The sequence below is a fragment of the Plectropomus leopardus genome, chromosome 8 (genome assembly GCF_008729295.1).
Source record: "Plectropomus leopardus isolate mb chromosome 8, YSFRI_Pleo_2.0, whole genome shotgun sequence".
In the NCBI taxonomy this organism is placed as follows: Eukaryota; Metazoa; Chordata; class Actinopteri; order Perciformes; family Serranidae; genus Plectropomus; species Plectropomus leopardus.
In genome coordinates this window covers 16815037-16828829 of record NC_056470.1, presented here as the reverse complement: position 1 = coordinate 16828829, position 13793 = coordinate 16815037, and the positions used below count along the sequence as shown (strand labels likewise).

The window sequence follows — 13793 nt, the reverse complement described above, 5'->3', positions numbered from 1 at the left end:
GGAGCTGAAGACTACAAGTTTGACAAAGAAAAATAATGATGGTGCGGCATTAGCTGCTGCTAGCATTACAAACCTGACTCTAACGACTCAACTGTCTGTGTTCAAATTGCATTGTGGGTACATATGCGGCAGGTTTTAACGAGAAATTAGAATGTGCAATTAGAATGTGTGTCAAATGAGCACAATGTGGAGAATCCTTTAGAGTTGTGTTTATGTAGTGTAAGTTTGGTGGCTGTTGGTCTAATATGTTATTATAGCCAGTGGACAGTTGCTGGACGAGTTCCAGTTTCAGTGTCATTTCCACCATGAGGCAAATCAATGGCACATTTGACCTACTTTATAGAAATGCTGCTTCAATCAGCTGCAGCTTTTTGTCTAAAGCTACCTTCCTTCCACCTCTTGAGGCTGTTTTTGACAGTTCTCTAAATACAGAAGGGTACAACCTTAAAATGTTCAGTCTTGGTACTGAGATGGATGACACGGATCTAAGCCATAATAGGCTTATTGAAGAGATCCATCCTGGTTTACTGATAAGGATGACTCATCATTTGTGCTAGCCTTCCCTTACAAAGATAAAATGGCTACCGCATGGCTTCCTGTATGCTCTTAGAGAAATCATCATTCTGTAATCTGACATGCTATTAGTTTCCATCTTCATACCAACTGTCTGTATCCTCTCCTGTACTTACAGTGACAGGAAACATCAATAGCAGTATGAGCAGAAAGACAGAACATATCATCATGAATAATACACATGAACAGGAAACCCTTTTGTCTCTGCTGTTAAGACACAATTTTAAAGGATATGAATGTATCAAAATTTTAATAGCTACTCTCCTAACCGGATTCAAAGGACTTATGAAGTACAAGGCAGGTGTGGCACTAAAACGGAAGATTGTCTTCCCCCTATTTAGCACTATAAATGTCTGTGGAGAGAAGAAAAGAGAGACAGAGAAAAAAAGAGTATTAATCCTTGAATAATCAGTTAAAAAAACACACATATCAGCAAATGTACAATAATATAGATGATTAAAAACATTCACAAAGAGAAACTGATTGCAAGATTCTTCTCTGCAAACTAGTTGACATAACTCATATACATATGTAGATAATATGTAAAAGATCATATGTGCATTTGCTCTTAATCTATAAAGCATTTTCTGTAGCATAAAATGATCTGAAACTCATCTCAACAGAGTGAAATGGCTGCCAGGATGTTTCTATCATTTGTATGTTGTCCCAGTCACTCAGTGCCGTTCTGCACATCACAGCTTTGGTGGTTTCAAGAGAAGGAAACGAGCAGAACCGAGAGGGGCGGGCAAGCCTCTTTCTGTGGATAACCTCATAATTGTTTAAATAAAACATGGCATTTTGCATGAAACTTTAATGAGCCTCTGTGCATTTGCAGAACTGATATGGGCCCTTGTGCTTTTAACAAGGCAACCCTCACTACATTAAGCCCTGCAGAGCTGCCAGCTCAGGGCTGAAGGCTGGAGACAGTGGAGTCAGGAGGGAGAGGAGCAGGAGGAAGGAGAATGGTAAAAGGAGATGTACAGTAAGAGGCCTGATGGTGGTGTCACATGATTGCATGCAATTTGCGAACTTCCCACGGAAATGAGGTGCATCTGTACAATGTTGTCAACAAGAGAAATACACATCTTAGAGATGTACATGGAGCCAAAACGAAGAGCCTTTCTGCCCAGAGGGTGAGACACAGATCCGTCACATGACGTCCCTGATATTAATTTGACTGAGATCTGCAATAAACTCAGAACAAGGCAGCACAGTTAAACGATGAGATAATCTGACTCTCTAGTTACTATAATAGTTCAGAGCAGCGGCCTCTCCCGAGTGCTAATACTCTCATCTATATTGTAAACACTCCCAGTCAGCACTATGGTCAGCCATAATGGAAACGTTCCAGCTGCTGGTAGCATGACATTTCTGTTAAATACAACCACTACACACATATACTGTGTGCATAACCGTGACAAATACACATAAACTAATGCACACAAACACACACATGAACTGACATGCATGCACAGAGCTAAAAAATGAGCGACGGATGTTGACATCCACGTACACACATGACTGCAATATATGTACGGAGTCTTTTTTTGTAACGCATGACTAAACTGCTGCAAAGCTACTGAAAATTTCATAATCCAGAGCTGAGCAAAGAGGAGAGCAGAGGAGAGGAGAGACAGAAAATAGGGGAGATGGAGAGCGAGTGAAGCAGGCAGGCAGCAACTGTGGCAGCAGCAGGCTGAGGAGAAGCAGGGCGGAGGAAGCCGGAGCGAGGGAGCTGGGCAGAAGAAGGAGAAGGGACTGGGAAGGGGGGATGGGCGGGAGACAGAAAGAGAGGGAGAGAGAGCAGCAGAAGCTCCAGCCATCAGGCAAGGCTGCAGCATCCGTGAGGGCCACAGCAGCCACTCAAAGAGCCCCCTTCTCTCAACCCTTGTGGTAAATGGACTGCATTTTATGGGTCCTTTAGCCAGAGCCTCACACAGGCACACACACACACACATACACACACACACACACACACACCAACATCAATACAGCAATGGCATAGGGATAGGGCTCATCTGCCATGCTAGGTGCTAACCTGCTAATGCATTACTTCATGCCTTTATCGAGTTTTTGCGATTTTAAAATTGTTTATGAATGATATATATGGCAATAAAATATGTTTAGCTATGAATGTGGCAGGCATAGGATGAGCTGCTTCTTAAAATTTTTTCCTATGTTTGTCTTCTTTTCCGGTGAGGAAGTCAGAACCATGTCACAGTGTCTGAAATGTTTTTTTCACTCTATGCACATTTTTACATTATTTCACCATCTGTACAGCCCTGCAACATGTAAAAAAAAAAAAAAATTGAAACCAGACTTAGGTCTGAATCTTTTTTTGTTCTGGGTGCGAGTCTTCCTTCACTACATTGCTGTGAATCTGCAAATGATCTGGAGACATACTGACATACCTTACACTGTGATCTACATATCATGATCTTCAAGTTTAAATGTATTTACATTGTGGTCCCTCACAAGCTGTGTGTGACTTTTGAGATATAATCACTGTAAATATTCATCCTTAATCCAAACACAGGTGGGCAGATTAGCAGATGTTCCTTGATATCAATATTGCAATGTTTTGTCAAGGAAAGCAGTTCATCTTCGTCATCGCAAATATCAGTTATGGCTCCTTTAGATTGTGTCATAGCTGAAACGGAGGCCTGGCAGGCTGGGTGGGTGCGTGATGACACAGCACACAGCCCTCCCCACTTAGACAGCGGACCAAACAGGGCCGCGCCACTCTGAGCCAAACCCGGTATCAGTGTGCAGGGCCGGAAACAGATCATTTTCAAGGAGAGGTGAACGAGAGAGAGAGAGGGAGGAAGAGATGAAGTGAGGACAGGGATGAAATGGACGACATGTGCAGGGATGCATGAGCACACTTGCTCTCCTTCTCGCTGCAGCCAGGCTCACTGAAATGTGTTCCAAGCCCTAAGTAAATCATCTCAAAAACTCTGTAGTATTTCTGTGAGAAAGTGCTCTGTTTTTGAACCTTCAGGTCTTCCCTCAACAGAAACACATTTCAGTGAGCCTGGCTGCAGCGAGAAGGAGAGCAAGTGTGCTCATGCATCCCTGCACATGTCGTCCATTTCATCCCTGTCCTCACTTCATCTCTTCCTCCCTCTCTCTCTCTCGTTCACCTCTCCTTGAAAATGATCTGTTTCCGGCCCTGCACACTGATACCGGGTTTGGCTCAGAGTGGCGCGGCCCTGTTTGGGCCGCTGTCTAAGTGGGGAGGGCTGTGTGCTGTGTCATCACGCACCCACCCAGCCTGCCAGGCCTCCGTTTCAGCTATGACACAATCTAAAGGAGCCATAACTGATATTTGCGATGACGAAGATGAACTGCTTTCCTTGACAGTTATTCCCCCTCCCCTGTGAGGGATGTATCCACAAACAGCCTGCCGCCTCTCAGTGACAGAGACATACAGAGCAACGTTCTTCCCTCAAGGTCACCACCTGATGTGACGTCAGAGCTGCTCGAGTTGCCAGAACCAAAGCACGTCGGCTCCCTTTGGCATTCGAACGAGACTAGATGGAGGGCCATAATTAGATTTGCCTGAAGCTGAGAGCTGACAGGACGGCTGGTGGAGGCAGGCGCCGAGACGAGAAGCAAAACAGCACCAAGGAGCTTGCACGACTCGCATGCATCTGTGACAGTACAGCATGGACGTGTGTGGAGGAAAGAGACGAGTGAATTGTGTGTTAGTCAGTGGATTTATCAACAGTCCCACGTATCGATGGACATATTTGCCACGTGTCATCTGAATCGTGTCTCCTTCTTGTGCGCTGGACTGGTGCGTTACATAACAGTCAGCGTGCACGGTGTAAAGACTGTGAGGTATGAGACAGACGGAGAGACAGATACTGTACACCTGAATGCACACATACGCAAAAAATCTATCAGCTAACGATGATGACTTAACAGATTATCACAAGCGTGTGTTTTTCTGGTAGGACTTGCTATATTTTAAGGTACACTGTGTGGACAGGCACAGAGTTACACAACACCACAAAAGTGCAGCAGTATTTAAAAGAATATGTGATTGGAGGAGACCATTTTGAATAAAAATGCCAATTGTGTTACGTAATTCTTTGTTAAAAATAGACAACAAACAACGTTGCCATGGTGGAGGATTTTGGCCTCAGTCCTGTTGAAAACACACCAGCATCAAACTGACCTCAGTACACTTTGCATCTCGATTAATGCTTCAGTAAAGACGGCCATTTTATGATTAAGTGTTCTTGGTTCCTTTTAAAGTAACAAACTTCACACGGTTAAACACAGAGTACAGGAGCACTACAGTGCACAGATGGCTCAGATTTTCCAAAATGGCTGCGAATTTCAAAGAAGTTCTGAACTTTGTTGAACCTTCTTTTTCATCCTCTGTGAATATCTGGCGCAATGGCTTTTAAATCTTTTATCATTTTTACTCAGAGGCTGATTGTTTCAATACGAGTAAGAAAGTCATCTGAAACAAAAACAGTGTCCTTTAACAATTTTGTCTGAAAGGTACACATAATGGGGACATTACAGGGACTCTCAAGGTCACCCGGCCGTCCTCCCACTAAGCGTCAGGGATGACACAAACCCCAGAGAGACACGTGTCTCCTCGAAGACAGCCAGAGTCCTCTCAGCCTGCTGCTGTTTTTCTCTCCCGCCTCAGATTAATTCTTGAACAATTAGGAAAGTCTGTCATGTGGAACAACAGTCTTTCAACAGTTACTGCCTCTGACCTTTTCCCCAAAGCCCTGCGAGCGCATCCCAGAGATACGACAACAGCCCACTCAACAGCTCGAGAGCTCCACTCTCACACTCCCCAAAGGTCTTCAAGGAGGAAAACATATTTGCACTCTGCAACCTAATCATGAAATTAAAATAACTGAAGACACAGCACACCTGGAAGCCAAATGTCACAAACTGCACGATGTCTCGCCTTTGTTTGAGTACGTTCCAGCCATAGCATATGACTCAGCACAGCGTCACGAGGCCACTCATCTCCTGACCATTGTGTGAGATATCAATATGTGTGATGGGTCACGTCCATCTGCGTAAGCATCAAAAGTGGCGTACGTGCTGATTCATGAGGCGGAATAATCACCAGACTACTTGTTACCGCTATTTCAAATACAGCACAAGGAAATGAAATAATTCAATAAAATAAAAATATGTTCTTGTTGATTTTAATCAGTGGGTTTTTTTTATGTCAAGGACCCCCACATTGGTACACATTAAGTTTCAGACTCCCATTCGATAAGATATGGCTTCAGAGACCTCCATCTAAAAAGATTTCAGTTGTTAGAAATGATTAAAACCACAGTTCTACAGTTTTAACCATAATGGAGGAAGTGAAACCCATGATCAGAGGAGTCACTCTTAGGACTAATCACACTGGATTAACTTCTATAGTAAATTCAGTTGTGAAAATCAACTATTCCTTATTTTTCTGGGGGACACCCGGGAACTCCCTAAAGATCCCCTGGCTGACAACCACTGATTTAAATCACAATCATCTTGAAAATGCTCTAAATGATGTGATTGTAGATGCCACAAAATCTATTTGTTTAAAGAAAATACGTATTTTATCAGTATTAATAATAGTATAATTGTAACAGAAATGCTCCAGTCTCAAAACCAATACCCTACTTGACTTTGCTGTTAAAATGAACAGAGGCGGGGGCCTGTACAGAGGCTGTGTCCTCGCCGCAGTGGCCTCGGGTTTGAGTCCGGCTTCAGCCCTTTGCTGCATGTCATCCGCCCCCTCTCTCCCCTTTCACACTATGTCTAACAAAGGAAATAAAAGTCCCCCGAAATATCTTTGAAATAAATAAATAAATAAATAAAAAGATTAAGAGAGGCACCGGAGACTGATGTGATGAAATCTGAGGTTCAGGGACAAATACCATTCGTAAATAGGGCTGGGTATTTAAAATTTTTGATACCATTGTTTCAGGACATATACCCAATACCTGAGATGTATTTACTTTTTTCTCGACATATTTTTTTAAGTTAATGAAAAAGGTCAAAGTTACTTAAACATAAATGTTGTGTGTAAACACAAGCTGCTGTAAAGGACTAGTTTTGTTTTTTTTACAAGGTAAAAACTTTACTTAAAATCAGGTAAAATCTGATTAGGGCTGTCAACATATACCCGGTTTGATGATAACCCTGATATTGAAGAATCAAATATTGATATCAAGTTAATAAAACACATTTATATAATGTCAAGTAAATAAGCCAACAACACCAAAACTATTTCTGTTTACTTCCATTCTCACTTTGGTTTCCTCCCGAAATGCCATCGGATTGCCTCTTCACTAACCCGTGAGTGTAACTGAATTTCACTGTAATTAAACCCTTTCTGTATGTTTTTATAGAGTTAAGGTCCCTACACTCTCTCTCTCTCTCTCTCTATTTATATTTTAGCCAGGTTAATTGCGTAGTGCAACCAGATATTGTGCCAGCCCGTATATCTGATTCGGGAATGAGTGAACAAGACTTCTGATGCAATGGAAACATTTTGGTATCAAAAAGTATTAAGGTTCAACACCCAGCCCTCATTAGAAACATCCTTTGCTTTAAACCACACTATAAATATGTGATCATAACCTCATTATACGTGTGTGTGTGCAAGTTTGGTGTGTGTGTGTGTGTCTCTGCAAACTCACTTTCTGAGAATTCAGGTAGTATGGGTCCAGGTCCTCCAGTGGTACCGCCACCATTCCCTTAGGGATGTCCCCGTAGATGTAGGGCAGGCTTTTCCCAGCCTCCAGGTCGCTGTTGGGCTTGGGTTTGTTCTCGTCATCGTCATCGCGGTAGCTGCTGTCCTGCTTGGGTGGCTTCCTGTTCTTCTCCTCATTGATGCGCAGCTCAAGAGTCGCCAAAGATTCCACAGTAAACTTCCTGAAGCTATCAGGTCCTGGCGGTGCAATAAGGGGTGCAGCCATGTTTTCATCCTGCAGCTACTTGGTCTTTAGGTTTGTACCATCCACAGTAGCAGCTCTGCAGAAGGTGGAGACAGAGAAGAAAGGTCAACCAAACTTCAACTGTACTTTGAATAGGGAAACACCATCTGTTTTTTAATTTAAATTGTACCTTTTCATCAATAATGCGAAATTCTGTTTTACAAAGAGGTCAGTTACAAAATGCATGAGGGAAGGTAACAAACACCAAGATGCATGCATGTTCACACAAACACACACATCTGCATTTACAGATGCTATGAGGTTGTGATGAAAAAATAATACTATGAGGGACTACAAATTTGCCACATTATTTATTTATAATATTTAGGGATGCACAATAACATTGGCACGTCATCGGTATGAAATAGGAAGGAATCGGCCAACATCCTAATTTGTGGCAATATCCCAACCTGATATTTCTTTAATTACTGACATAGTGAACATGTCCAAAAGTTGAAGTATCTTTGTTTTTTGCACAATGAATGAATATTACATGCACTACAAAGCATTGTATTTTACGTCTCCATCTGCTGGTGAGATGTCACGATAAATGTATGCATAAAATGATGTTAATTCCACTAAAGAAGAGACTTGATGATCACTGAAATTAGGTGGGGAAAAATTAGATATATTGGTTATCAGCCAAATGAGTTGTTTTGTATCGGCATATATTATATATTGGATATCTGCAAAAAATCCAATATTGTGCATCCCTAATAAAATTCCCATTTTACAAACATTTTCCTTGATCAAAATTATTGTAAACAAGAAAACACATGCCATAAATAACAGCCTCGGAGCAAAAGACTACAACAAAACATACTGATTATAAAAGGTAACTGGATACACCAGGATAGTGCTGTCTACAATGTTTGTACATTAGTCAATCCACACTCAGGAACATAAAGTGTTCAGCAGCCAATGAAATGCAGGAGTGTTTACTTCAGGCTGTCTCCAGCACTCACCCCCTGTGGACAAGTATTTATAAAGTCTCCCTCACTCTTTAAATAACTATAGATATAGGAAAAATACAGTTTATCTTGTGCAACATCTTTCATTTTGTCTACAGGTTTTTAAAAATGATATTGTTCATGTACTTACAATGTCAGATGGCTGCCAAAAGCTACAGTGATTATAGTAAAGTGAAATATCCCTTTAAGAATATTAGGATATTAAGCTCCCTCATCCTACAGTATCTCTCTCCCTTTGCCTTAATCTCAGCTAAGTAGATAATTTGAACAGAAACATGAACAGACTTTCATTCAATCATCTTTTCATGTCACCAGAGAAAATCCAGAACAATGATACGTCTGATACATGGCATGATATCCAACTGGTACCTTAAAGCAAGCGCAGCAGCTGCTTTAAATACACTATCGTTAGGCTTAAGACTTTACTGAGACAAGGTAACAAAGGTGAGCAGGTTCTGTATTTTTCAATCAAAAAACTCACCAAATAAGCACAAATTACAGTGTTTTCGTCACATTTTAGAATTGAAAAGTTAAAAATAAAGATAAATATGTTTTTTGTGTGTCATGATATCAGAAATATTTTGTCTTTGTGTCATTTGTGGTCATTTAAAGAGGTTGATGAGTTATTGAAGCCCACAGATGTAATGCCTTAACAATGCGTCTCTTTATCAGCTTTTGCTTTTGACAGCTGATCTTTCCATCTACATGTATGTATGTATGTATAAATGTTTAGAAAGTACCGAGAAGCAATTTTGTGTTTCTTTATGCTATAGTTTCTTCTTTGTTAGAAATTTCTGTTTTGAAATTGATCCCAAGATCTTACAGATTCAGGCTGGAACGAGTGATTATTTTCAATGTGGAATAATCTGTCTATTATTTTCTCGATTTGTCGCTTAGTTGTTTGGTCTATAAAATGTCAGAAAATGGAGAAAAATTATAGTCAGTGTTCCCCAAAGCCCAAGATGAGGTCATCAAATGACTTATTTGGTCCACAACCCAAATATATTTTGTTTACTGTCACAGGGGGGTAAAGAAACCAAAGAACCAAACTAGTCAGTGATCAGATTAGTCAGTGATCAGATTTTTAGTCAATTTAAGTAATCAATTTATGAATCAATCTTTGCAGCTCTACTACGAAGACTTACAAAGCAAATAATGTAATCAGGCGTTCTGGCAACGGCAGTATAAAGGTGTGACTTGGTATGAGCCAACATTTCCTCCAAATGCTGGGAGCCATTTATGGGTCCTGCATTAAAGCTCTGACAACAAAGACCCCTTTAAGGATTTTGCTCCTTATGATTTTTTGAATAGCTGTGGAAACGCTAACAGAAAACCCAGCACAGTTAATGGCTGCATGACTCAGTGGAGCCTTTTCCCAGCACACTTAGATGTAAAAAGGCTATGATGGTTACATGACAACTGTTCAAGCTGCAGGACATTTCAGGGTCAATATACTAATGTGATGGAGGAAAGAGGAGGAAGCTGAGAGGAGGACACAGCCACACCTGAACCTCAATATTTTACCCTCGATCTGATTGTCACTACACACAAACCTTTGTTTATCACCCTAAAGTGGTGGAGATAAAGGGGGGTGCACCCATATGTGAATCACAAGGCCTGTCAATTCCCTGCTCCCCTCTTGCATAACACAATGCAATCAAACATGCTCGAGGTGTGAAGCAGATATCACACAGCAGAGACGCCCCTCAATCTGAAACAAACACATGAAAACATTCAGCCTGAGAGCCAAGACGTCTGTTTTAAAATGGACCCCGGAACCTCGCAGTCTCTGAGCCTTCTGCTGCTCTGCTGGCGCTGTCCGCTTCAGCACCACACGAGCGCGCACGCACGCTCACTCTCACACACACACACACACACACACACACACACAGATGCACGAATGCATACGTGCAGGGTTGATGGAGGAAAAATATCCAAACCGATCTGTCGGGGGAAAAAACGTTTTGCTGAGGACTAGGCCTTGTAGCTGAGCTCAGCCATCGGCGCTTGTGCAGGCCTGCAGTTTCTCCTGTATTTCTCTAAGTCATGATGACAACACTGATCTTGGTGTGTCTCAGTCTCGTGGGCTGCACATCCAGGTTTGGCAATTATTTTTACAGAGAAAAATGGGAACACGTCTTCTATGTTCTCATTTTCAGTGAAAAACGAGACTTGTTTACCAAACCTTTTAATTAAGAAGGAGGGCCTGTAGACGCCATTGTGTGCCTTTTTTTCGCCCTGACATATTTCACTGGATATGAAAGTGCAGCTCGGCCACAGGGAGAAGCAGGAGGTTAGACTGCGCAGAGAAGTGGTCCGCTACTACCAAATTGGCCAAAGCAATCTTGCTGCAGTGGGTGGTTTGTATGTTGAAAATGTCACGCTGTGGCAAACGCAACCGTGTCAAAGTGTAATGTTGATTAATCGTATTAAATCACAGAAATACGTCGCTCTTGATATTCAGCAGAAAAAGGCTAACACGATAGGTTTTTATTTCGGGGATATTCTGTGCGTTTTTTGCGCGTTGGCTTGAAGGATCTGCACCACACCCGTGAAGCCATGTCGACTGCCAAATCAATAAGGGCTCTATCTGTGCACAAGATAGCTCAGAGTGTGAAGCTAAACAGCAGCATAAAACACACACAGCCTAAATTGTGAGGCTAAACACAAAAAAATAAGCCGATTACAGAAGAGTCGTGGTGCTGCCACACCAAAATCACCTGGAGGAATGTAAATTTTTTTTGGCTATTGATGGCGGAAGGAGGATCAGGCTACTCACATAGCATCGACGCCTTATGGTGTTTCAGGAGCAACATCCTGTAGTCCAGATGGTATTTAAAAGCAAAAATATTCACCAATATTTGAAATATGTTCAGTTTTTTCGGCTTTTCTTGGTCTGGAGCAGACAGACGGCGCCCTACCTGAAGCCTAACCTACGAGACATTTTCTCCCACAAAGCTGTGATCAATGCCTCGGATGCTCGATGAAATAGTTAATCCAATAAATTCCTTTCGATCGACATCAACGGATTGATAAATTTCGGTTTTCGTGCTCTGGTCCAGCCGTGAGATGCTCAGCAAACGCAGACACCCTCTTCCATCCCCGCTCCAAAAAAAAAGATGCGGGGCAGTGTGCAGCTCTGCGACATTTACGCAAGGATACCGACAGCGAGAAAATCTACCGTCACCTAAACACATATGCGCCGTTTTCTCACACGATTATAAATGAAGGATACTCACTTTGTAAGCGTTACAATGAATCCGAAAAGCCGTTGCAGGACTGCAGATGTGGAAAGGATTTGGGAGAAACTGCGGTTGTCGCCATATTGTTGCTGCTATCTTCCCCCTCAGCGCGAGCAGTTTCCCTGCATAATTGATGACTCTCAGCAGAATGTAAGGGAGTGTCGGCAAGTGCGTTTCGTAAAATCGTAAAGGTCATTTAGGCCTGCAGCGTCTAAACCCCAGTGTGTGCCTCTCAAAATACAGCTCCCTGGGCTCGGAGAGCAGCCTGGGTGAGATTGTGCACAGAAAACGCGCACAAGGTTTTTCTGACAAAACGCATCGGCTCACTGTGTGTTCACTGTGGTGAGTTCACAGTGCAGGAATTTATTTTGCTGTCAGGCTGTGGGCATCAGTCAGGGACAGCTACCACAAGGCCAATACACGTCTGAGATACTTCTGATGGTTAAATAAATGTTTAAAGCCATACAAAATGCCAAATTTATATTCATTTATTATGTTTACTCCAAATAAAAACAAAGTTTAACTTTGTCACATGCATTAAAAAACACAGGGTGAAGTCAGGTAAAGTGGGATGTCAGATAAAATGGGACAAATAAGGTTTAACATCTTGGGCTCTTTTATATAATATAATTAATATTAGCAGCTAGTCACTGAAAATGTTATGGCATTGTTATTACAAATGTACTTTGCATAAAAAAATATTTTATTGATCTGAGATAGCTAAGGGGTAGGGGTGGACAGATTATCAGCCTGGCTGATTATTGGGGCCGATATTTGGCGTTTTGCAGAATATCTGTATAAGCATTTTATTTTAATCAGCATGGGAGAAACATTTACTTTGTAAAACCTCCTGGAGTAATTTTTGTTGATTATTTTTTATTTCAATTTTCACTTGACTTAAAAAAAAAGTTGCAGGGAACCTGCTGTATCTGATGTTTAAAGGTTCAGTTTTGATTAAACATTTACTAAAGGCATTAAAACAACAGTTCAAAATATTGGTTATCGGTCTCATTAAGTACTAACAATCATTATCAGCCCTGGAAAAACAACAGTGGTCGACCTCTATTTGTTATCTCAAATGTGCTTTACATGAAACAATTATTTTTATTGATCTGAGATAGCTAATGTGGGTACACAAAAGATTAAAAAATTCACTGGTCACAGAAATTGCAAGGAAAGTCACGTGGCATTGATTATCTCATGTTGGTAATAACGGTACGGCAGCTAAAATAATAAGGGTATAACGACAAACATGGTTTTAAGATGTTTCATTATATTACTTTTTTGACTATTAATCAAAATATTTTCATAATACACTTTACTTTTTATGAGAAAGAGTTTTGAGTGAGTATTCACTGCATTCAGGTAATATGAGACAAAAAAATTTGGTAAAATGATTCATTTTTCTGAGGTGAAACCAGCATGTTTTTAGGATACCAGGTGCCATAAAATCATCACTTGTGCTATTGTGCGCCACCCTGTAATATTACAGGGTGGCGCACAATAGCAATATTTGCGTCACTTAAAAATATTAATCATGACGCAGTGAGCCACAATATTTCAGAATTAGGTAAAATTGTTACTCACATGCAAGCACATGTCCAATGTAGACAACATGCAACCAAAGAAACAGTAAGCAAAACGACAGGGATAGCATGGAGGAAAAGTTGGAAATTGTTTTTAATAAGCAGCCAGAGGTTACCTTAATGATTTAATGAATAAATGACTGAAATGATCAATGGATTTGACCATTTAATAAACAAAGCATTTTGTCCCATTTCACCTGAACATGTCATCAGAGTGAGGTAGGGGTACTCTGTGTTTAAAGGTCCTAAGATATTCCACTTATCACATTTTCTTTATAGAAATACAGCAGAGAACCATAACAAGTTCTAAAAGTCACATTTATGGTCGTATTCATAGTTTTAGGTGGTTTTCTTGATGATCTACTAAAGTTGTCCCACATTACCTGACTTCACCATGTAAACCATAACTGGGCTCTAAGATTTAATCCTGCCAACTGATGTCACATACATCAT

The 13793-nt window shown here is 41.1% G+C and overlaps 1 protein-coding gene across 5 annotated transcripts in view; it reads right to left on the bottom strand.

The window, feature by feature from the left end:
• Positions 1-12044, bottom strand: part of scn8aa (sodium channel, voltage gated, type VIII, alpha subunit a) — a 55455-nt gene extending 43411 nt beyond the window's left edge. For 4 of the 5 annotated variants that reach the window (XM_042491425.1, XM_042491428.1, XM_042491423.1 and 1 more), the window contains exons 1-3: positions 11752-12044; positions 7245-7578; positions 808-926 (exon numbers count right to left, since the gene is read on the bottom strand). In XM_042491425.1, the coding sequence (XP_042347359.1) occupies positions 808-926; positions 7245-7523 (398 nt within the window). In that variant the 5' untranslated portion in view covers positions 7524-7578; positions 11752-12044. Of the gene's footprint in view, positions 1-807; positions 927-7244; positions 7579-11291; positions 11391-11751 lie in introns of those variants that run through there. The other variant, XM_042491426.1, reaches the window with a different exon arrangement.
• Positions 12045-13793: the final 1749 nt, after the last annotated feature.